Raw genomic sequence first — 26,089 nt, 5'->3', positions numbered from 1 at the left:
CTGGTGCATCTGCCAGTCAACTTAGTGGCGGTCAACCTATTATAATACCCAAGAACGTGTCCCTCATCACCTGCAGCAAACAGGCCTTTGCCACTTGGCTTCAAAGTTCAGCCAGACTACAGGACAAGCTCCACGGTAGAGTTCTGCATCGGGTCAGGCGCCCGTAAAAGCGGGTCCGAACCTAAATCGTTTCGACGGCTTGCCATTCGGGTGAGAGTCGCACCCGAACGGCGAGCCGTAACACGACTTAGTTCCCACCCGCTTCTCGGGTACCCGACCCGATGTTCGGACTCTGCTCCATGGTGACAACACATTCCTGCGGAGGGAGCTGGTAGGAACGTTGGGTTGCTCGGTCAATGGCCAGGGTCAACGGTGGTGTATTCCGCAAATATGCCCGACTGTGAGGGCGGGCACAAGCCGGCGTGAGTAGGTTAAACGTTGAGTTTTATAAGGGCACGACGCCCCTCCCCACCCAGCCCCTCCCCACCCTCCTCACCCAGCCCCTCCCCACCCTCCCCTCCCCACCCAGCCACACCCTACGCACCCAGCCCCTCCCCACCCTCCCCTCCCCACCTAGCCCCTCCCTACCCAACTAGCCCCTCCCTGCACGACGGACACAATAATCCCCTGTGGGCTGGTGTAACCAGGAGGTTCCTACCAGTATTATGGCCCCTTAGCGGTGAATCGCAGCAGCAGCAGCCGCAGTAGCTGCTGAATCGGATAACTGCTTTAAAAACTCTGAAACAAAAAAAAACGACTAATATTCACGTCTTCTTGTCCACAAAGTGGCCACTCTCACAGCATTTCCCATCCTCACACTCGAGAGTTTTGATGTAGATTCGACTCGTGGATTATGAAATCAGACAAATGGACATTTAGTACTGTGATAAGACAGCGTTTAATAGTAACACCGCACTTTATTATAGCTACGACCTGGCGTGCCTAATGCGGCAACATCAACAAGCGCCCACCCAGGCCCTCCAGACAATCACCTTGTACAGACAGATCTAAAACATCTTGAAATATATAAAAACAAATATAGCCATGACTTGTGTGTATGCTTGCTCGGTGGCTATCCGCTAACAGTTAAACAGCTTGTGGTTCACATGCCAACTGCACACTTACATGTTCACGGTATAACACTGCGCGTTGAGAGAGATAATAGGCTAAACAGCAGACTCTACATTAGCACGACAACTGCACATTTATACGGTGCCTTAAAAGCCACAGTCCATTCACTTTGTTGGGTCGATGCATAGAATGTACCGTAGTTTGCATTCTCGCGAGTTGTGCGTGGACATTAAGCCCCTGTTATTCGAAGGGCCTCGCCATGGGAATATGGTATGTGTCTGGGTCATGGTCATCAGTGGACAATCTCTGCCCCATTGCTCATTTGAGTTGATAAAAGATGTCTTATTGGACATATATAATAAGTCGATATGCAAGTGAGGATCATTGCGTAGACACTCATTTGAAGCAACGCACGGTACGTAAAATGTATTTGGTACGCAGAGCATTGTGCAAAATACCCAAAATGCAATGCCTGAGTCAAGCCAAAGTTAGTGTCTGCACTCTCAAATTAACAACGAGAGCAAGGCTCATCTCAGTTGGTAATCCTAAGCCAGAGATGAAACGTCCACATACCCATCAGAGGTAAACGTATCTCCAAAATATGATCACTGTTGATGTCCTATAATCAGTTCGCAAGGGATGATGAGCCAAGTCTTACTCTGACTTGAACTCAATCTTCCAAAGCACACAAAGCACAATTCCACAACTCATCAGCAACATCTTGGTGGATTAAATGCAGTGTCATATATGTGTATATATCCACACACACAGCAACATAATTACATTATTTTTTAACCCTGCCTTAACAATATTCTCCCGTCATGATGGATGTTCTGCTGTTGAACTGAGACAGCTTTATAATGGGAAAAAAAGACAATTGTATTTAAAGAACAAATCTGTTTAACTGTGCTTATTATTTTTCACACGTTATATATAACACTGTAGAGCAGAAGATACGATACTGCCTGGCGTGAAAATCAGCTCCCTGCACAGTGGCCTACAATTTATTCAAGTACCAGGGTGTGTGAAGTGTCTATTTGAATGCCCAACGTATTGATAAGTAGCACCGCAATGACGGACATAATGATTGTGCGTGCAGAACACCGCAAATCGTGACCTTTCAGACATGACTGCGACAGTTCAAAGCCACCTAACCTAAACGTGAGCTCACCCAGATCTTCCAAACATACCCCATAAACTGCCAATTAAGTAAATGGATAGGGACATTCATTGACAGCCAGAAGCGGTAGAACATAATGATTCAAGGGGGGTTGCGGTCTAGTGGAAAAGGGTGGGGTGAAGGGTCGCCCCCATCTCTTCTGAGAAACAGGGAGAGAGACACGGACAGAGACACGGAGTGACAGAGAGAAGCATAACTACAGAGGTAGCCAAAGACATGGAGAATGTGAGAGATGCAGCATGACACAGACATAGAGACGATAACAGTGCGTAGTCAATGGTTACTATTTAATATACTCCATTTAAGGGGGGGAGTGGCAGTGTCTGAGGTGACAGATTTTAGGGGCGATACGTGCTCAGGTTTAGGTTTAAGTGTTTAAGTTCTGTCGCCACTTGCGTTTAACTATTGTACAAGCATGGATGTTGAAACTTCTTTCTCACCGTACGTCATCGTGGAATTTCCACCGCTGACTGGGCTACAGAGATGCGCTCCCACTGAAGCGTGAACACGCTTGAACTTGACTGTGTTACAAGGAATATCCAGGGGGGTCGGCAAACCAAAATAACAAGTTGAGCCATTTTTTTCGAATTCGTTTTATAACAAAAAATATTCAATATTTCAAGAGCCGCAATGCACGTGGCAAATACGAGACGTGTGCCCCTTTAAGATTCGCATGCAGCTCTGTAGCTGCAGGTTGCCGATCCCCGTGGCTTTCTCAACGGTGTCTTTAGGAAATCTCCGTGTTTCAGACCTCAAGATCGATGTAGTTCAGCGATAATTAGCTCCTGATGACCAATTCAACGGATGTCATATCATTTAGTCATGCCTAGTTTATTACATGGTGTGGGAAGGCTGACCAAAATGAATAGATTTGACTCTTTATGACATTTTAAAGAATGATAGGCTTGTATTAAAGATGCTTGAATTAAATATTCCAAATTATATTTCACATAAGCATCGCCTGTGGGCTTTTTTTTACCTGCTCCGTTAGTTTTGCAGACAATGTCAGCCGCTTCTTTTTAGACGGCACATCTCTCGTTCAAATGCAAACGTGAAATACAAGCTCCCACTTCGGGCTTCAGAGAGTAGAGCTCACAGCTCTGTTCCAAAACAAGTTAGGAGATATTTTCAGTCGAATGACCGCGTGACGCCAACTACAACAACCACCACCAGGCATACGGCATGAACAGGAAGCTGCAAAATGTGTTTTTTTGTTCATGAGCATGATTACTTGCTGTTGATCGACTACTGAGTAAAGCGCACAAGCGTGCAAGTAGGTTTAGTCATGACGAGTCATGCCAACGTGGTGGTGCTTTCCGATGTGACCGCTTGCGGTTTGGTTATATAGCCTTGGTTTACGGAGTCAGTGCACGACGCTTCAGAGGTCTTCATCGTCAACGATGCTCACGTCAATACGAAGCGAAGTCCACACGTAGCAATTCCCGCGTGTTTCTCATCTGAAGTTGTGCCCGCTTAAAAATTGGCACACCCAAAGTCGCATCGGGCGACGCTGTTTTCTTCATCGAATTAGTGGCGCATGGCCTGGACGAGCCATTGAGCAGGCATATGCCATCACAGTCGCCTCGAATTGTCCCCGTCAACAAGGCCACCCCCAAGTTCGCTCGACTTCGCTGTGTCTTGCTGCTCTACGACAGTTGCTACGTATGGACGGAGCTTAACGTGTCACAACACGAATTATAGCTGCATGACCTTGTGACATCATAACAACAGATTGTATAACATCTTATGGCCCTTTACCATATTATACCTTACCGTATCCTCCATACATTATGGCTTCAAGCCACGTAGCTTAAAATACGTACGATAAATATTATGCCATATGCAGTGCCATACTGCACTCATAGGTCACATGTACATGTGTGGCCGATCCTGTACGCACGTTTGTGTATACGCCATCATTTCACCGCTTCCCTCTTCGAGTTTAAATAAGCTGAAATGCTAAACATAACTCGTCACATATAGCTTAACTGCTACCGCACACATTAAGGCTTTAACGTATAACACAGTATACATGTACATTTTAGAACATCCATGATGGGGAAAAAGCCAATTTTACTACTGCACACAGCGTACACATTGTCACGTGTTCATACTTCAACATTGATGCGTGCACCAATTCCATTATTTCTGTACTTATACTTTAGTCTTCCAATTAAAGTAAATTCCAATTACACCATCAAAATCATGTTGCCGCGAGATGAAGACAGATCCACTCAGAGCAGTGACTCACCCTGTTAAAGAACAGCCTCCAAACAATGTCACAGGAGGAAAGTACTTCTCAATTCCCTTCCACAGGGCTCATATCAATACTCGTTGGCCCACATTTTAATATGCCATGCAAAGGGCGTTTGTCAAATGGTAATCATACTTAAATAGATCATCCAAAAAGCTTGAATGCGTCATCATAATGAAAAGCTAATTTAATATGCTGCGATTTAGGCTTGAGAACACGGTTGAATCATGGGTGACCGAGAATTAAAATCCCCTATCAAACCATGGAATTGGCACCATTGGAACCTCCTTTGCCAGTAGCAAACTATGATAATTGTTTTTTTACCCTTTTGTCTGGCAAAAAAACTGACACCTTTATTTTGTGCGCCTTTTGGCGTCATCTGGTCCAACACCATGTGAGACTAGGCTCTAAGAAAAGTTGTTTCGGGTGTGGACCAATCAATTTCAAGGACAGTGCATACATTATCAGAGTTGTAATTTTTGTTTGCATTCCGACCGCAGGTATTGTGGTCAATGCAAACATGACTCCTTGTAAAAAAAGGTGTCAGTCTTGTTGCCAGATAAAAGGGTAAAAAACAATTATCATGGAATTGGCACCCTGAGCCACCCAGCCAGATGTCCATAGATTACGTTAAGTTCTAAAATAAAGAAATTATAACCTGAAGCAAGCCTGTATTTTAAACATCAATAATTAATTTCCCTTCAAAGAGATTTAATGTCCCAGTTTGATCGTTTGTTTTATCAACCTAAGAATGCATTTATATACGAGCTTAATCTGTGTATCATTGAGCATTGATCTGACATTTTTGTACCATCTTGACGTGGAGGTCTTATGGTTTGACTTAAGAATGTGTGACCTCATGCAAAAATACAGACCTTATTTTAAAAAGATTCCGTGATTCATACATTCCAACGTGAGCCTGCATTTTCATGGGTAACGGTGTTAATAAAATTTCATTTTTCAGATTTCACGTAAATAATACTAAATGGGGAGGATCTTAGGAGTGAAACCAGTCCCATGTGTACCCAAGGTGGCCCGGTACCGTAATGGTCTTATTTTACAAAGTCAAGAAACAATTAAGTACAAATATTTGTGGACAGCTTGTGTTCTCCTCTCAATCTTTGAGAGCACACAAACACCTCAAATAACATTTGTACAAACGTCCTAAGCAGTACCCTCCTGCAAAAACAAGTCTCGAGACTCAACCTCACCAAGTTAAACAAGTGCATACAATGTACAAAACATCTGATCTGGTTGCATTGTGGCAAGTGTGCTCAACTCACAATTGCAAAGTTCTGAGTTCAAACACCGGATGCTTAGCCAAGCATCTCTCCTGGGTTGCAAATCCACTTTGTCAAATGTGAACAGTGACTCTCGTATGCAGAAATGTGCCTATGTCACCGGAATTTGAAATATCCATGACTGGTTCAGGGTCACCAACGGATATGAACACCATCTCATTTGTAGCACCACACCTCTGGAACATTACGCACAATCGATTCCATCACTACATTCAAGTCACAACTCAAAAACACATCTACCTATGGGACGGTTTCGCCAGTATCAAAATTATGAAAACAACAACAATAGGCGTTACCCTTTCTTTGCGCTTGCATACAACGACTAACAGCCACAACTTGCTTTCATTGTTTTAATGTTTTACGTACATTTAAATTGTATATTTGTTCTCTCTCTCGCTGCGGTAGAGAATTGTATATTTTGTTTATGTTTATGGGTATTAATGTGATGGGCGTTTTGCGTGGCAGATTTGTGCCAGAAAGTCGCCACGTGTTTAACCAAAAATAAAATCGACTTGAACTTAACCATTCCACGCTTGTTTGAGAATACATTTAGTACATCGCTTGTGTCTCATTTACAATAATTACAGTGATGCAATACAGACTGTTAGCACCACCTTCATACACAAGTGACAAGTGAGCTTGGGGCGACGCACACGTTAGAGCAGCCACTTTAAGAGAAAGCGTGGATTAGCTTTAGTCACAAACAAATAACCGCTGGCGTTCGAGAGAACGACTACTTTCCCACGTCCACGAAACAGCGATAACAACATGTGGCCTCGAGTACAACCGCTATTCTAAAGTTGCGTGTCTCGATCGTTTCTAAGCACCACGCGATCACTCCTAATCATGCTAACAAAAAAAACCCTCAATCAACGTTTTTGGGTTTAGATCGCGTTATTTATAAATGTGTCGTAAACCTCCACCACCCGACACGGCCAATCAGTAAAAAAGTGTCACGTTGACAAAAGACAAATAGTTCACTGCTTTAGCCCACCGGTGTGTTGAAGCGTGAAACCATAACATTTACAATTGCATCCAGCATCATCGGGCGAATTGCCCGATGATGCTGGATGCAATTACCAGCGAAACGTCGTACTTAAAAATTGTAAATGTTGTGGTTTCACGCTTCAACACACCGGTGGGCTAAAGCAGTGAACTATTTGTCTTTTGTCAACGTGACACTTTTTTACTGATTGGCCGTGTCGGGTGGTGGAGGGTTACGACACATTTATAAATAACGCGATCTAAACCCAAAAACGTTGATTATGAATAATATTGGTCGCGAAAGCCTACGTGTTAAAAAAAACCCTGTCCTCCAATTCCAAACTGACAGCATTGCTGATCATTTGGGGCTGATACACATTGGTGGGAGCACAGGCGTTGACGTCAATATCTTTTTGCAATATTTGGTGTACCTGTACAAGTCTCCATTATTAACAGCAACATTTTGAAATTTTATATTTTAGTGTCGTCATTTTACAAAATGTTATAAATATATCTTATAATCGCGTACTCCGATGCACACTTTTACCCTTACATGCAGTTTTTAATTTTGTGTTAAATATAAATGAATTTTTATCTATTTTATTTTACAAAAAAACGACCACTGTTTACGACACTATATGCATTATTGTATATCGTAAAACTTTGTTGACGCTTCACCAATTTCGCTAATTAACAAAAAAACCCGATTGTGTGAATCGATGTGGTTGCTCGACTTTATGTGATTAAGGCCGATTGTGTTTACAGGTAGACAGCAGGACGTGCTGCAGATATCTTCGCCACAGCAGCAGTCAGCACCTGTGTTTTTTTTCTTTCTTTATGTGACACAAACGTTAACCTCCCCCAGTATCGGGTGCCAGTGCGGGGGGGGGGGGGAAAGACGCGTCCACGTTGGTTGCCGGCGCGTGCGATAGGCGACGGGGAGAAGGGCGGACATCTCTCTACCCAGCGCCTCGCAGCACCGGATGCTCACAGCCAGTGTGCCAGTTAAACAAAAAGAACACCCTTGTAGCTGCGCCAGTCTGTGAATAGGTTTAATTGCCGAAGTTATTATCCTCGTCCAGGTGACACTGACCCAGAATGCTAGAGTCACATAATGAAAGTTAAAATCGCTCTCTTTGGGATTGACTCAGCCCTGCCATCTCCTCTGGGATTGATCACGTGAGCTATATACTTTGTGGGAATTTCCAACAGTGGCACAAGGATGGCAATGGGGGGTGAAAATCACCCCGGGCTCGTTTGAGTGGGAAGCCGCTTTTTTCCTTGTGGGTTTTTACTTTTACAAAATGTAATTCAAATCTCTTATGCATGTTGAAAATGAACATTACAATACATTTAAACTCAATAAAAAATATTTTTGAAATCAGCTCAAAGTACAATTGGGCACAAATTATTTTGAAGTACAGCCAAGTACCATACAATTAAACACATTATAATTAAATTGAAAGTGTCTCCCCGTTCGAATGAACAAAGGGTTGAAACGCATTTCCATTAGCAGTCCTGAGCCAGTGGTAGACAATCCACAATCCCATGGTATGGGCAGTGTCATTATCGGACAAACCCCTGTTGACTTCTCACAGTGATACATTGAAAACTCATTTCTTTATAACTGCTTTTTATGTTTAGTTTGTTGTCCTATTCCCGCACCTCTGATTAGCACGGTTGGCTGCGTACGGTGCGAAAAAATTTCAACATACATACGTGATGTTAATTTCTCACATTCCACTGACCCCACAGAGAAGATGGCCTGAGTCAACCCCTGGACCCATGATTTCAACCTTACGATTGTGAGTCCCGCACTTAACTACAGCTACACCTCGCCAGGTATATTATTGTTTCACCAAAATGTAGTTGCTACTTATATTTTAACTTTACATTATGGCTATATTCCATAAAACAGTTGCATACTCCTGTAAATGAAGTCACAGGGTCAATAACAGGGCTTAATTTCAGCCTTAGCTGTTCAGGGCTGAGCTCCAGAAAATATCCCCCCCCACCTCCCCCTCGGGCGTTGAGGGGCGGGTGGGGGGGAAATGGTAAATTAAGCCCAGGTCGTGAACGTATCTTTCACAAAACTGCGTTGGTGCACCATAGTCATCCCACTGAGCTCAATGGCGAGTGCATTGACAATTTTCTGACCCAGTTGTCATCCTCAGTTGCACAGATTTAACCCGGCACCACGTTATTGTATCGAACACTGAGACTCCGGGTCTCTGAGCCGCCCTGTCAGTCCAACGTATTATATTACAATCAGGGTTTTCTATTTCATGAGTGACCTCCTAAGTAGCTCCTTGTAAGGTTTAATTTATTCCATGACATAGGAGCTCTTTGAACCTTTAAAGGATCAGTTAAAACACTGCCTGTGCCAAACATTTACACAATATTGGTTGAGCCACTCCCGTTAATGTTCAGCACAATTGGGCTGGTGTGATCACATTCTCATAAGGATCCTTTAAAGGTACTCATGCACCACCGCTCCACGATCAGCTCACCCTACCAAGTAGCAAGGCTGACATCCCAATGAAGGGTCAACATTAATGTAGCACCATTTGCATTGACAATGTGCACCTCTATGGATAAGAGAATCTGATACAGTGAGCACGGAGCAGAAATTCCATATCGTCACTGCTTCGCGGTGACAATTCACATTGATAAACATTTAGAATCAGGTCAGCTGGTGATTCTAGCCTCGTGTGTGCAACTTTTTAAAGTATAGAGACCCATTCTATAGCGTATCACCCCAACCAGCAAGGCCCAGAATCCTTACACAGTTTGGCCACAACATCTAAGTCGCCCTTGAAGAAGAGACTTCTAGTCTCAATGGGCTCTTACCTTGTTATATATAAAAGTAATGTATAGATCTATCTACCCATCTATCAGTTCACTGCTGACAAATTGAATTCAAAGTAAAAGCAATGTCCCACCCAGAGTGTGGTTAAGAGGAAGGGATTGGAGAGGAATGGAGCGGCTGATCCTTGTCAAACGCAAGCACACTTCTGGTCCGGGTGGTGGGGATTACAAAATGAAATGTGATGTCCGAGGAAGTCGACGGTCAGTCGCAAAGACCCTTCCAATCCCAAACGGGGTCACCACAGATATATATATATATATACCGCACACGCAGCAGTAAATACTGGAGTATCGAGTCTGCCCTGGCTTTGACTAAAGGAGCCCGGTCTCAAGATGAGGAGCTCTACCTGCCAAATGTGGATTTTAAAAGTCCATTGAGTTCTACCATTGGCCCTCCAATGCCAGTTGCGGGCACCATTTGTTGAGATCTAACTACCGCAAGTTGTGTTCCACTAATATGTATTGAGTTACACGACCGCTAACCCTGTATGGAGTTCCACCAGCACATTTCGAGCTCTAGAAACAAACGGTCCCGAATATTCAGCGGCGCTCAACAAGTTGTAGCTTGACCTCAACGTGAAATCACACACATGAACGAGTGAGATCTCAACATGTGATAGGTGCATCCTAACATCTCCACGTGGAGTGGCGTAGTCTCAATGTGCAGAAATCCAGATATTAATGAGTCGCAGCCACAAGTCTGTGGGTACTTATGAATCTCGATGGGGCAATGGATTTTTTTGCCAAATTTTGACTGTAATCTCTCGCAATTGCTCACCTCGCCTGAACTAATATTGTGGGTTTAAAATACGCTATGGCAGGACATTTGTAGCCAGTGTTCAGGTAACAGCATGCCTTGTTGTATGACATGCCATCTTATAATGTGGGTGATGGGACCTTCAGAAGTGATTCACCACCACAAGTGGAATATTCTCATGTACATCCTATCCATGCATGGTCACATGGTATATGGTCAGAAATTATTGGAATAAAAACTGGATTTTGGTTGTACATTTAACATCCAACCATATCCCATACCTCCCAATGTGAGTACAGATTCGCTGCAGCCTTAACATACAAATATAAGTTGTCAAATCTTTTGCACATGAATTGCATTAGAGTACAGAAAGGCTCAGGACAGCACCTGCGCTTGTTCAGCGCTGCTTGACTTAAATGCTGGACACACTGGGCGATGGGACAGGTGGCCAGCACACACATTTTTTATGGCACAAATGTGGTTCATGGCTGGTATTGGTTGAACATTATCAACGAAATACTGTAAATTTAATCGAAAAATTATTTTTTAAAAATGTAAAAGATGGAAACAAATTTAAGAAATTGCATGTTTCTTCTTTTACTTAAATCACGCCTGGACCCCCCCCACACCCAATTAAGTCCCAGCATGCATCGCGTACACATAATGGCGGACACTTATTACTTCCGCCTCGTGGTATATTCACAGCGACATCAAAATGCTAAGCTACCACTTGGCACTAGCCTAACATGCGAGCGGAAAGCGACGCTGGTATTGTACAAAACCTAATTGCTGTTGACGCGTTGTTGTCCATTGCTCGCGTCGGTCAGTGTTGGTCCCCTTGACCGTACCTTTGGAGTCATGGAATTCCCACCAGCTGCTCAAGGACGCCGTTTGAGCAGGGTGACACCTTGAACTTTTATTTAATCTGCATTGGTCTCAGCTGCATAGCTGCGCAGTCCAGAGGAGGAGTAAGAGATAAGCAGCCACCTCATGAATGGAGAATCAACGTTTTCCTGAGAGGTGTATTCTATAAACAACTGCTGGTGGGTTTTGCCAGGATAAAAGCAATTCTCGTAGACTGATTGAAAAAACACCGAAAGCTTATGAGAAGCACCTTTTTAGCGTCTATCGGCCACGAACAATTGTAATGCATTTGCTGCATAAGTTTGGCAAGAAGTGCCAAAGTTGCTCAATTTGGTGAACTGCCCACAATTTCCCAAATCCCACATCGTCATTTCACCAATGAATACCTCCTATAAACACGTACGCACCAAGCGCTCCGCCGAGTTGGGAGAGCTCTCCGGAACAAATGCAAAGGTTTAGCTGCTTTTTTGCTGTCTAGGTAGACTTTCTGTTCATATATTCTCTCCTGCTCCAACCACGACGAGGTCGATCATTTGTATTCCAGTCAGGGGTCGACAGCCTCTCAACTTTCCTGGCTCAATGAGTACCACTTTGTGCAAAGTCCTACGAATATACTGGCCTCTGCACCAGCAACGTGGGACTGCATCCACTTGCTTAGGGCCACCACCAGAGATGAGCACCGCTTGAGGGAGAGACTTTTGACGAGATTTCAGATTCATCACTCCAATGGGACGAAAGGCCTCACTATTTTTGACCAAATAATATAGCCACTGTCTTTAACAGCACTCTAAAGGAGCATTGTAGTTGGAGTGTCCGAACCACTCGGCAAGACATTGCTGACGTGAGTTTGTGCCCCCCAATGCGTATCCTCAGTTTATCACTCTCCTATCAATGCACTTTGTAGTTTCGTCTCGCGACTGGCGGCCCCCTCTAAGAGTCTGGGGGAATGTGCCCGCCGTGTTCGAGCGTTCATGGCTCGAAGGGCCCGACAAAAAACTCGTGGAAACGGGACCCGCGCGGCTGCAGGGAACACGAGGGCGGTGTGAGTGCAGACACCCGCTCGTTTCAGTGATGTTGGGCAAGCAGGTGTCACATTTCCCTACATCTGAGAGCCTACGCATACAGCAAGCACAAACTTCGACTCGCAGCATCCCCGATCGAGAGTAATCCTGCCGAACTCAGCAAACTAGTGTTATGAACCATTAAGGTTCTGCCTATCTATTCATTGAGTGAATTTAGTCAATTTCGCATATGTGCATTGACCCTTGCTTGCCAAAATTACAACGTCAATGCTGTATTTGTGGCACCAATTTCCAGACTTGTTCCTCGAAGCCTTTTCTGCACAAAATTGTCACGAGGTTGAAGTCGAAGCCACTCTTTGCTGGTTTCATAACGGCTCCGCTAAGTCAGGCCGTGCCCGTAGTTTACGGCTCGATGGCAAAAAAGCGCCTGTGCAATACACACGGCAAACTGAGCATTGCCAAACCCAAGGCGGAGCGATGTGCGCCGCTCCACACCCTCTGCCTCCATCGGCGTTAACAGCGGCACAGCGGCTCACGTCGCTGCGCCTTCGGTCACTGCCCCGATGCTTCTTCTTTAACACCATCAAACTTGCTGCTCAGCATTGAGCAGTAGCCACTGGCTGCGCAAACTAACTTCGAAGCGATGTTATGGCCCACTTGGAACGTTTACACGTCGACCGTTTACACCGGTCATCCGGCGATGTCGACTCTGTACCGCTGGCTCGGGGGAGATGAGCGCTGTCCAATTCGTGTTTGAACACGGTGGTGGTGATTTGAGTACAGAGGCAGTCAGGTGGCTGACAATCGACAAACACTGCTCCCGTTGAGTATCTGGAGACCTCAGAGTGAATTCGCCTTTCAAGGCAAAGAAACCTCCACCGCAATTCGACCTTCCTGTCGCGGAAAACTCAGGCAGGAGACGCGCTGTAAACGCCGGCAATGAAATGCAGCCAACAACCGACAATGCGATATTTTGCAATTGGGAGGAGGAACAACCAGTTTGGGGTGGAGCAAACTAGCCCTACCCCTAACTAACTGAGCTTTGTACTGGTTATTCCACTACCCTTAACCCCACGTCTGCAACTTCATCGCATGCCCTGTTCATTGTTTTGTTTCACAGCTTTGGCGGGGTCACAGTGCCTTGGTGTACGGTAGTTTTGGCGTCCTGACCAACAGGGGAGTACGGGGGGGGGGGGGGGGTGGTGGTGCCATCAGTTCTCTTCAGGGCCCACTTGGCCTCTGACGGGAGGCACATCAGGTCTGCTGTACGTTACCATTACCATGACGTCCAGTGCCCTCGGCAGGACCTGCTCATGCATTAACGTCGACTGACCATTAGGGGGCTTCGTTTTACACCAAAAGTTTGGCGGCGCTTTCCCGACAATGTGGCAAAAGAGGAATTTACCACCACGCACTTAGGGCCACCAACACTACCAAAGTGTACAATTAGCGGGGTTTGTGGTGAGATCTAAATGCATCGGATGTTGCTGTTCTGGCATTGACCAAAGTCGCTAACACGTATCGTTTCTCTAAGCTGGTGGCAACGGTCGTTTGTCTTTTGAATTGTTGAATTTTAATAAATATTTCTTTAAATAAAATGTAAAAATGTAACCAATTAGTACATGTCAAGTAACAGTAGTCTACACAGTGATAATAGAAGAATCGCACAGTATTACTTTGGTAATTTTGATGACAGTAAAGCGTTATTTCTACTGTCTTACTCCCCGCCACTGCAAGCAAAAAGGTTCTATGATAACCACCCTTCGTAATTAACCTCTGCTACGCACTGCACGCCTACTTTATAGCATCCACTGTGGAACACCGTGTGTGCAAGACACCATTTTCTTAGCCACCCCCCCCCCCCCCCCATTTCAACCCAAACGTAAAATGTAACATTTCATCAGGGGGAGGTACCCAGTGTGGGGGTGGGGGGGTGTACCAATTCCGGTAGGGGTATGTGCCTACCCTCATCCTCACAATGCAGTAAAAACGGCAGGTGGTATCGGCGTGACAGATAAGCAAATCCTCCACCTGTGGACAATTCCATGAATCGAATGTTCTTGTTGGAGAAAAGTTCTAAAATGCGTTCATTTCGACGTGCTCAGCTCTCGCGTTTCTGTTTCTATACTTTGCAAGTCTGGCACGGTGACCTGTGCAGCATTTGCGTCACGTCGTTTAATTTGGTAAGTGCTTCCGAGGATTCGAGAAGATGCCGCTGGTAGCAACGGGGCTCAAACGGTCGCCGTGGGCCGCGCCGATGCCACCGCCGCCGCCACCTCCTCCTCTGTCTGCACGTCTGGGGGCTCCAGCCCTGTGTGCAGCGTCACCTGAACAAGAAGGCACGGGGCTCCTGTTAGCAAGCACCTATTAAGGCCATAAGACGTACCTGCCCATGCCTGATGCAGGCCCCTGCACACAACTGCACGTGAATTGTTCACGATCATACGGAAGAAGTTCAACATACATGCACGTGTAGGTTGTATGTATGTTGTTGAACTTCTTTCGCACCGTGCGTAGCCAGCCGTGCCATTCGGAGGTTTGCACATCATCAGCCCTCAAACCTTATATGTCCCTGTCATCTGAATTATTCTCATTTTGTCACCGACTTGTAAGCACCTGCACGTTGCGGTTGAGGCTGATGGCCGGGAAGAAGATGCCCTGCAGGTCATGGAAGGCCACGGGACCCTGCGGCTCATCGTTGATGAAGAAGGCGAGGATGCGTCGCGTCAGGTCGAGCAGCACCCCGACCGTTGCGCCCTTCGCGATGCCGCCCTCCGTCCTGCGACGAGGGCACAGGCGGGCACACAAAAGCAAGTTTCAAGTTTATTTAGTTTAACGAGGTGAGAACTCAATGGGAGAGAGTGAGCGACCGGGCACACCGAAGTGACGAAAGCAAGCAACGTGTGAACAAGTACAGTACCGCAATGGAGCAAACAGAAATCAGCGAAAAAACAACCACGTTACAGAAGAAATCGAAAATGGCGTACAAACATCAACAATTTTTCGATTTAAAGCTTTCGTGACTGCAGGGATTCATCTTCTTAGTTCTTTCGGTAAAGTCACGTATTATGTTTTATTTTTATTATTTTATTACTTCCCTTCTACGTGACTTTACCGAAAGAACCAAGAAGATCAACAATTTTACGTACAAAAATACCTTTCCGGGAACAAAAGTTGACTCGGACATGTTCATTTGCAAAACCATTCACGGTAAAATTAAGTTACGTAAACATCAGAGACCCTTCACTTTGCCTAAGAGACGCGTGAGCGGTGGCTCCCGGCCTGCGATCCGCGAGCCCCTGCTCCTCAGCAAGGCCGTGGGGAAGGGGTCTGTGGAACCGTTGCAGATACTCCACTGCGATTTTATTTATTTTTTCCCACAAAAAAAAACCACAAGATTACTTTACCCGTCCTTTGCACGACGACGCACATGTAATGCAATGCTCCACGACACAGCTGGCCATTACGCGAATCTGCCGATTGTCGACATTGGTCACCCCCTCAGCATGCGAGCGTGGTGAGGGTGTTTACCTGTGTGTATGCGAGTTGTTGTGCATGAACCAACTCCGGTTGTTGTCCACGTACATAGCCCAAGCCCGATCGTCTTTACCTGGATGCACACAAACACATATACTTCAGATTCACCCGTTCAGCCTCATGGTAGATGGCAGCAGCGAGCGCTTTAAGCCTCGTGCGCCTTTTAATTTGCTGCTCGCTTGATTGGCTGGTGTATTTGCCACTTTGTCCGGGCCACCCGTGTCTCCTCAGCGCTGCTCTTAATACACCCGCTTGAGTGACTAATTTAAGGGCAAGTCAGCCTAGGGAATGGTCAGGACAGGCAAAAAAATGCAATTAGCCACACCTGTATGCACGCAAGCACACATGGCTGGGAACGAAATGCAGGTGGCCGAGATTGCAGAGAAATGCGATCAATCGTTGCAACACCACTCCACAGGCGCACACTCAGCGGGGGAATGTTCTCCACTGCACTGCACCAATACAAAGATGAGCAAATTCACTCCATTAACGGTCTGCGCGGTGGGGTGTTGGCGCACACCTGCAATCCAGCACTTTGGATCGCACACGCAGAGATCGATGTGTGATTCCCTCTTGGAGGGCTTATTAAGTATCATTGAAAGAGGAACGCGAGTACTACTTTGTAAGTACTATTTCTATCAATGTGTGCATTATCTTTTTACACAGTATGGGTAGGAAGTCTCTGCAAAACAAGGTAAAGGAGCAGCCTTGCAATATCCTGCTCATGCCACTCTAAGCAGAAGGGTCTCCATATGAGGGAGCTTCAGAGGGCCGCCCTAGAGGGTATTTGGCCTACTCTTTCACACTGGCAGTGAACCCAACTACGCTGCTGGGTGGACAGAGGCAGGAGGGAGGATTTAGGAAACCTCTCCATTCATTCATCTACCACACCGGGAGATCGAATCGGACCGGTGTTCTCTGCGTTGCAAGTCCAGTGTGCAGCTGACCGTTACAACCACGGCACGGCCCGCCACTTTATCGTCGAGCTATCCCACGAGTTCGAAGCCCGTCGCACGAACCCACCCACCCAGCATCGCGTCCCTCGTGACGTCGAGGCGCGCGACCCCGAAGGCGGGGTCCGGGTGGTTGTCGTAGCGGTCGACCGTCACCTCCCAGTAGTGTACCCCGCGCGTGAACCCTGCCGAGCCCAGCACGACGCGCTCGTCGTAGCTGCTGCACGACGCCGTCAGGTTCCCGTTGCTCAGGATCACGTCCTGGTGGGCGGAGCTGGGGTCCAGTGAGAACCACGCCACTTTGGAGGGTGGCAAAGCGGAGGAGGAGCAGACACAGTATGTATAGGCCATAAAGTACCTGAAGTCAAGATCAAGATTAGAGTCACGGTCAATGTTAGGGTTATTGTCGTGGGATTAGGATTATGGTGTGGATGGGGTTAGTGTCAATGTAAGGGTTAGTGTTAGTACCAGGCCAAAGTTAGGTAGGTCACAATTCGTTCAAAGTCGAGGTTAATGTTAGGATTTGGGTTAGGATTTGAATGTCAATGGTATGGTTAGGATTTGGGTGAGAGATGAGGTTCGTATCAAGCCAAGAGTCAGGGTTAGTGTTATAGTTTTAGGCCACCAGGGTCAGTGTGATTAATAGTTTAGGGTTCAAGGGATTGGGTTACACGAATGGGTTCGGATCAGGTTGAGAGTTCAGGTTAGGGTCAGGTTGAAGATTCAGGGTAAGAGTTATGGTTAGAGTTATTAGGATTAGGATTACCGTCAAGTTTAGTTAGAGTTATGCACAGATTTAGGGTAAGTTTAAAAGTCAGGAAACAGGGCCAGGATTGTGGTCAGGGTCACCGTTAGTGTCGGGGTCAGCGCTACCCTCGGAGGTGTGCAGCACCACGGTCTTGCTGCAGGGCCCGACTCCAGCTTTGTTGAAGGCCTTGACGCGTGCGCTGTAGGTGCTGCTGAAGTGCAGGCCATCCACGGTGCACAGCGTCTCCGTGCCCACGTACACCTCCTGCAGACACAGCGCGTGTCTACTAGGGTCGCCAAACCTCCCAGATTGGCTGGGAGTCTCTAACCACAATTGGCATCGATCTCTGGGTGACGAGTGACAGGAATTTTAAGAAAATGTATTAATATAATGAAAGTGCATAATTAGTACGGATATTCATCATTGTTCAAAACTTTAATGGTGTCATCTTATTGCATTTTCCTTACTTTTGGCAGTCATGTTGGGAAAATAATTCTCCTGGAATAGCTCCAGTGAAAGTTGGCAACCCTACACGTGTCCCAGTGCATTTCTAGCTAAATATTAATCTCTCATGACCGTTGTGTACTCCATCATTTTTGTCCTTCCCCCGCACCATCGATTACCACGATTGGCTACGTACGGTGCCATAGAAGTTCAACGTATGTACAAAGCATGCCCTGTTACTGCAATTATTTCCCAAATCACAAAATTAGCTTTTTTCACTTAATTATAGAAAATCCAGCTTTCGAGTGGGCAAGTGTGTCAGCCCACTACGAAGTGTTTTTTTAGAAACACAGTGCAAGATGTACATTGGCAGTGGCACCCAGAAGTGGCATTCAGAAGTCAATCATCACAGAAAATACGGTAAAGCCCAATCATGGGAGATTTTGCAGCAATATACCTTGGGGGGGGTGGGGGTGGGGGGGGTTAGGAGTTGACTGTGCAACAGCTGAGGGATATAACAAATCGGATCTGGTCCGTCTCCAATATCCTCAATACCCGCGTGTGTTGGCAGTGATGTATCGGCTAAGACCAAAACCACGGCACCATCATTGTTAACACTGCCCCGTGGCGACGGTCGGTCATGAGGTGTAATTGGTCTCCCCACGTCGGTGTCGTCACTCCCCCTGAATTCCCCTTGCCTACGCTTTGCCGCCCGTCCTGGATTTTCGAGTCAGCCGCCCCTGTGGAAGCTGAAAAATCTTCCAGAAACATTGAAGCTAACATTTCCGCCAGTTCATCAGCTACACCGTAGTTCCCCCTTCGTCCTGTATCATGAGATATTCTTCCTTCTCCTGATATGCGCCGTATTTGTGTACCGAATATGTCAGGGGTCGACAACCTGCGGCTCTTTAAGGACTGCTTGGTGAGACTATTGAGGACCACCGTCTCGTATTCACACGCATTGCGGACCTTGAAATATTGCGGGGTTCTTTTGTTATACCGAATTCCAAAAGTATGCCTCTTCTTGTTATTTGGGTTTCCCGACCCCTGTAATAGGTGGAAAACCCAACCCTGGAGGCTCTCCCACAACCCCATGTCACGTGCGGTCCCCGGACCCTGAATAAGCCCTCGGTGCCATCGTCGAGCTCCAGGACGTATCCCTCGATGTTGGCCGGTGACAGCGGCGACGCCTTCCACGACAGCGTGGCGCTGTTGGTCTGCGTCGAGCACTCCTCCAGCTGCAGCAGTGGGGCGGCCGGCACGGCCGGCTGGGCTGCTTTTGGAGCAGCAGAGGACACGGCGTACGGGAAGGCAGGGATGGGGAACGCGGGCGGTTACGTTAACACACGGCAATAACTCGTTTAACGCGGTAGATGCGTTTCTGAAAAGCGAGGCGTTACACGGGAAAAAGGCGTTAAACGAAAACAATTTCCTCATCTGTGACGTGACGATAAAGTTTGGCGAGATGCGACGTAAGCACGCACAGTGAGGTGGCGGGACAAATAACTAAGAGTACGCCACCGCGTAACTGTATCATTCCACGTACTGTATCGCACCGCTCAGCCGCACAACTAGGGGTCGGCACGGTTTGAACCGACTCAAACTGGTTTCAAATTGAGCAATCCAAACCAAACCAGCGACGACTGAACCAAACCAAACCAAAACCAAACCAAACTAAGCTAAACCAAACCTCTTAAGTTGGCTTGAACCAAACTAGTTTGAGCCGGTTCCACCCTGTCCGAGCCAAACCGAGTCGGTTTTCGTAGCCCCAAACCAAACCGAACCAGTTCAAACAGAGCCAAACCAAACCGATTTGGTTCGGTTCAAACCGCGGTTTGGTGGTTTGAGCCAAACCGTGCCGACCCCTACGCACAACTCAAGAAAGTAATTCATCGTTAGCTTCTCTTAAACCCGCGTTATAACGGTGCGTGGTGAGCCGGGTTCCACGTTATAATGTGCCCGTCCCGTGTCATGTGGAAAGTGTTTCCTCGTGGAAGAACCCGCGTGATAGCAAACACGCATTTGCTGAACACGCACTTAAGCGAGGAGTTACCGTATAAAGAAGGACATGTCAAGAGAGTACTGTAGAGGTGCAGCGGTTAGCACACAAACCACGTGCTCATCTAAGTTGGTGGCTGCTCGCTGTGCAGTGAGTCATAATTAACAGATATCTAGTGAATTACCCACCTCTGGGAGCAAACGTAATTAAATACAAATACAAACAAACGCGGTTGGAGCGGTGGCACATCGTGGTTAGGGCACGGCACTATGAACCCGGCATCCTACGTTTGATTGCTGGCAGTGGTTAACACTAGTTGTGAGTGGTAATCTGAACGCGTCCTGGACACCCTCTGTGCCAACCTGCAGTGACCAGCGTGGTGAAGTACGGTCAACCTAGCCCCATGACTGACACAAGGAGACCCTCGTCTAAGCAGTGAATAGTCAAAGGCCGAAACTATATCATGTCCACAGTGGCAGGTAGAGGGAAATTAGCACAAGCACAAATAACCAAAATGCTTAAGAAATTATGTGAGGCACGATTTATGTCTCTGCTGGGACATCTCGCCAAAGCACAAAAAGGCCCGGTCACGCTCTGCCATCTGCTGCTGAACACCAGTTTCAGATTCTCAAAACGTTCAAATCCTTTGTTCGGAGTCGACTCAACTCGGCATCCATCTGGGTCAATAAATGACCACATTGTGGGGAGTCAACGGTAGTTGTGCTATGAAGAAAGTGCCCCCCCCCCATAATAATGTGGTATTTCAACCACTGGCTCATTTCCAACAGGACGCCATGCCATATGCTGTTTTGTTAAAGGACACGCGTTGACTTTGACATTACTGTTTTTATACTTAACTCAGAATATTCCATAGCTGAAGTCTTAAAATGTCAGCTTCGATGTTATGCGATGAGCACTCTTCTCAAAGCATGTGAGCAGAATTTTGACTGCTTGTGTTGTGGTTATTGCAAACATGATGCCTTGTATAAAGGTGTCAGTTTTTGTACCAGTTGAAAGGGTAAAAACCTATTACCATGTGAGCAGAACTCCACCGAGTTTGTATGACAGGCCTCCATCCTGAACATCACTTCAGAATTCGTTCTTTGACATTGCAGAGGCCGCAGGAATGTGGACTTTCTACCACCGTCTGAAGGGGGCCAACGAAGCGTTGCTCCCTTGTTCGTTCGAGCAGCGAGACACTTTAACTTTGGCTTCGTGAAAGGACAAAGCGCCGAGGGGGTAGGTCTTCTGAAGCAGCGGTGGTGGCAGAGGTGTCAGACCAAGACGAATAAAGCGGCTTAGGGCTCCTTGGCTCCTCTGGCTCTGGCTCGAGAGTGCAACGGCTCTGTCGTGCATCTCCCGCCCAGAGCAGAAAATCAATTGCACCAAATAAATCAGTTTTGTGGGGAGGGATAGAGCGCTGTAATCCACAGGCGGGAGTGTGTGGGGCGTGCGCCGCTAGCCCTTGGGTCATTACAGCAGGGACCATTTATAACGCGGCACTGCGGTTTCGGTTCCCTGAAGCCACACAGCTCCTAGGGCTGCAACTGTCGGTTTCATGGTTATTAATATTTTGTAGCTCAGGGTGTATATTTTTTTTGTGGTGCAAAAAAAATAAGTGTGCATAATGTATAAAAACCATGTTGGTATCTGTATATCATCATCATCGACGTCGTTAGCGATGAACAATCGACTGTGGAATGAGGGCCTCCCCAAGCCGTCCCCACCTCTCACAATCCTGTGGTGCCACAATCGATCCACAACCTGCACATGAACCGATCTCATCGGTGGACACCCTCTAGGTAGAAGCGGTTTCATTTGTCTGTTAGTGTGTCGGTCACAGCATGTACTTTTCATCATACAGAGTCCAGCAAGGGCACATTGGGACCAGAATAAAACGGGATCCCACGATCATTGAACATGAGCTATTTATGACCTTATAACCTTATGACCATTATGGTAGGTAAAGAAAAAGACTTGACCCAAGTTGTGTACAACGTTGAGGAAGGAGGGGGGGGGGGGCTAATGGCAGAAGGGGGAGGGGCAACAGAGGTCAAAAATAACGTTCATGAGAATGAGTTGGTGCACTGCCTGGCATGCGATAAGCGCACTGAGCATCATTCTTGAGTTCAGTTTAATTGGCAATTGCTGTTTTGGAAAAGTGAGGTGAACAAGTTGTGAAGAGTGGTTGACTGGGTAAAGAGCTGGATATGTTGTGGATAGAGAGGCAAGCATGTTGGATAGGGTGTGAAAAACCATGGAGGTAGATATTGTGGTTTCATGATATGATATAACGTGTATGGAGGCAGAAATTCTGGGAAATGATGTAGATATGTTGTGTTTGGAGGCAGATTTATTGGCTATGAAGGTGGATATGTTGACTGGCAGACATACATGTTAGAGGACGCCACAGGAGCGAGATGCTAACTACCCACCCGGGTATGCAGGAGGTGGTGGATTCGAGCCAGACCCTGACTCCTGTATTTTTGGAGTTTCCGAGTTCTCCTCGAGATCACGTGGATTTTTTTCCGGGCCCTCCGGGTTTTCCCTCCACATTTAGAAGCACACGTTGAGAGTATTTGGCTGCTAAACATTTCCACATGATAAGCCACTGTGTTTAGCTATCATTTGTGGCCAGGTCACTTCTAAAAAAGAACTGTATAGCTCAGTGGGCCTTACGTAATAAAATAAAAGTTAATTTAGTTAATAGTTTTAGGACGGGCTGACAGGGACGATGCCCTGTTCACAGGAAGGTTGTCCTGTAGTTTTTAATAAACCCTCAAAGTGGTGCTCACTGGGCGGCGCTTATGTAAATAAGCCAGGACAAATTAAGGTTTAGCCGACTCTGGGCTTCATTTGAATGCAGGAGGATCTCACAACCGGAAGCCCTGTTTCTCACCAACTGAGCTATATCGCGGCCACAAAGAGAGGATTATAAGTTCTATAAATATTGTATTTTTTCTTTAAAGCAAAGCCCTGTCAACCCTGCGGGCGAGTAGTCTCAGAGGGCAGCCCTGGCTCGGCTCTGAAGCACCAAGAGGCAGAGCTGTCCGTGGTAGATTGGCCATTCTCACATGAGCTACTGACCTCGCGTTATGCTGCAGTGTGTTCATGTAGACTCTGTGAGAGCCGCAATGATATCTTATTCAAAAGTTTAAAGGCAAAATATCTACCTGCTCACCGAGTTAAGAGTTGAGTGTTAGCATCCCAAATAAAATTTTGATTTAAAGCTTTCGTGACTGCAGGGATTCATCTTCTTGGTTCTTTCCGACAGACTTGTTCTTCACCTGAGGACAGCTGCTTGCGTTGTGGCCGAAACGTCGTGAGAATTGTATTTTATTATGTTTAATTTTTATTATTCTATTATTTCCCTTCTACGTGACTTTACCGAAAGAACCAAGAAGATGCATCCTAAGTTAGTAAGCGATGAGGATAGGGTTTTGTCTGGCTAGTATGGTCTGTCTCTTAACAAGTGTGTCCGTCCCCATAATGCTTTGGATGCTCTCCTCAAGCTTGATCTGTACTCGCAGTGCTGTGGTGGTTCAACTGCCCAAGCACACAATCAAAAGGTCGTGAGGTCTAATCCTTGTCAGTGATTGACAGCCCTTCATCACCCCTCCCAGGATGGTATTGTCATAGGAACGTGGAATTTCCACTTACTGGCTCAGGGCCACCTAGAGGCGAGTGCAGCTTATTGGAGCATGGAGGCATATTCACTTTACTTTGGATTACTAATAATATGCCTATGACCAAACCTCCCGGAATGCACACAGATCTCAGAAAATAAGCAAGTTTTAGCCTGGATAGTGCTTAGATAGCATCTGATATTTGTCCACAGCACACCTGCACAATGCCGATGAATGTTCGCATTACAGGCGCCTTCTTGAACTAAACCACGATCCACACGCTGGATGATACGCTGCCAAATCCACTTTACCCTTCTGACACTTCATTTGCATTCCAAATTAATTTCTAATTACATAATAACATTTATACTTAAAATGTGAATCAATTAAACTGCCAGGGCAATTCTTTATTTAATTCTCATACATTTCAATTTAAATGATAATCAGCCCAGTACAGTAGAGGCTAATTAATCTACAGCGAGTACAGTAATGCAAACGAACACGTCCCCATCCAGAATCAATTAGAGGGTGATCGTGTGAACACTGGAGGCCCCTATCCTTAACTAGAGACACTTGGATCACGAGGACACGACTATCACATATTTACAATCACATTATACACAAGGGTGAAGAGCCATTAAAATGCGTTTTATGGGTTGTATTCTTCCCACATATTTTCTCTTGCAACAATAATTCGTGGTAAAATATATTCAAGTGTGCACCCTCACTCACCAAGACACAAACGTATCCATTTAGCGGTAACACAAAAAAACTGTTGTGGCAGGTGACGTTCATGAGTGCCTGCCAGGTATGGCACCTCCGATTTAGCACGGTTGGCTACGTACGGTGCGAAAGAAGTTCAAGGTTTGTGGACAAAACCACCCTTAATTTAGTTTGCCTCCTGAGTGCTGATGTTCACATGAGCCTTACATCTCTACCAGGGTAGACACAGCCTTAAAATCTCCACGAGGGTAGATATTTAGGGCTGTGTCAACGAAGGGAGGGCCCGCGACGGGCTCGGACACCACTGATATTGCTCACGGTCGCCAATCGAACCTCGGACTCCGACAGCAGCAGCAGCGGCGGCGGCGACAGCGGCAGCGGCGACAGCAGCGGCGGCGGCGGCAGCACAGTATTTGTGAACCACCGCTCCATGAAATCCCCGCGCAACGCGCACACTGCGTAGCACACGCACAGTACTAAGGGCCCCCCTGGTGTATTTATTCCGCATGCAGCGGCGTGTGGCGTGTGCTCGCTCTATATTTTTTATACATATAGATTATTCAGCCGGCCCCGCACCACTAAAGGGAATGTCCGCTGCAGGCCGGGCAACGTAGCGGTAGCGCCAAACGATACGCGTGCCCTTTCATGCGGGGGGGGGGCGGGTGAGCTCAATGTCAGATACACATGCAATCATGGGCACACATAAATCACACTCCGCCGTCAATGTTTACTGCGCGGCTTTAATACGCGCCCAGCTTCGAGAGGAGCAATGCGTTTTATTCACTCGCAGCATTAGTTATTCACCGCAGCGTATGCCTGGCCAGCACTACGCTGAGGGTTGATCGTAACGCAATCACTCTTTATGGAAGAGGTGTTTTTTTATATATATGCCGTGCGGTTCTTTCAAATTTGCGTAGCTGTCAGGTCAGGTTTCCCCCAGGATGTAAACGTGTTTTGGTACGGGGCAGACAGAGAATAAACAGACTTACGGCCATAATTGACTCCTATAGATATCGCTAACCGGAGTATATGTGTGTGGCGTGCAAAGAAAATTATATTCTGCAGCATTGCAGATAACCCTTGGTAATTGAACAAAAAGACAGCGCGCAGATTTACGGCATTCATCATTCATTCATAAACCAATGCAGCGTTAAGTCATCTCTCTGCTCACAGTATGGGTCTGCGTGCCGACAATACCCGGCACGGTCACACATGACCTAGTTTCAACGTTGCAATCCCTCGAGGTGATTCCGTTCTATTTTGTTTCCACACTTGGCTGCCACCCCATCACTAATTTTAGCCATTCTTCGTCACACTCTCTTGTGCAATCGACTAAGTGAATATGTATACACACGCAATGCGCAATAAACGCACATTAACGTTTCGCGTCTGAAGATGCGTGAGTAACATAAACTGATTTTGCACGAAAGCACAATTTGTTTGAGGGTTTAAAAAAAAACTTGGATTCTGCCGAACACGACTCACAGTGTACACGGATCGATCTGTCTCTATCTATCTATCTATCGGATGTGTGTAAATATATATTTGTCGAACTCAACACATTTGTCAATAACACCGTGGCCTTAAAAAGGAAAGATATATAATAGGTGACGTTTTGAGCAATAGCACTTCTTCATAGCACATAACTCTGCTATTTTATGTGCTAGGAAGAAAGATCATTGCCAGAAACGTCAATTATATATATTTTTTCCTTTTGAGGCCACAGTGTTATTGACGAACATGTTGAGTTTTTGTTGC

At 46.4% G+C, this 26,089-nt stretch overlaps 1 protein-coding gene across 1 annotated transcript in view; it reads right to left on the bottom strand.

Moving 5' to 3' along the window:
- Window positions 1-13,516: 13,516 nt before the first annotated feature.
- LOC144719988 (E3 ubiquitin-protein ligase TRIM9-like) overlaps window positions 13,517-26,089 on the bottom strand; it is a 49,362-nt gene continuing 36,789 nt past the window's right edge. Inside the window, 6 exon segments of the mRNA XM_078596382.1 lie at window positions 13,517-14,628; window positions 14,918-15,080; window positions 15,833-15,911; window positions 16,866-17,090; window positions 17,665-17,803; window positions 19,099-19,256. Coding sequence (XP_078452508.1) covers window positions 14,533-14,628; window positions 14,918-15,080; window positions 15,833-15,911; window positions 16,866-17,090; window positions 17,665-17,803; window positions 19,099-19,256 — 860 coding nt within the window. The 3' untranslated portion in view covers window positions 13,517-14,532.

The sequence above is a fragment of the Lampetra planeri genome, chromosome 7 (genome assembly GCF_965212315.1).
Source record: "Lampetra planeri chromosome 7, kcLamPlan1.2.h2, whole genome shotgun sequence".
Classification (NCBI taxonomy): Eukaryota; Metazoa; Chordata; class Hyperoartia; order Petromyzontiformes; family Petromyzontidae; genus Lampetra; species Lampetra planeri.
Note: the sequence above shows the minus strand (reverse complement) of the source record. Positions and strands in the feature narration are given on the sequence as shown.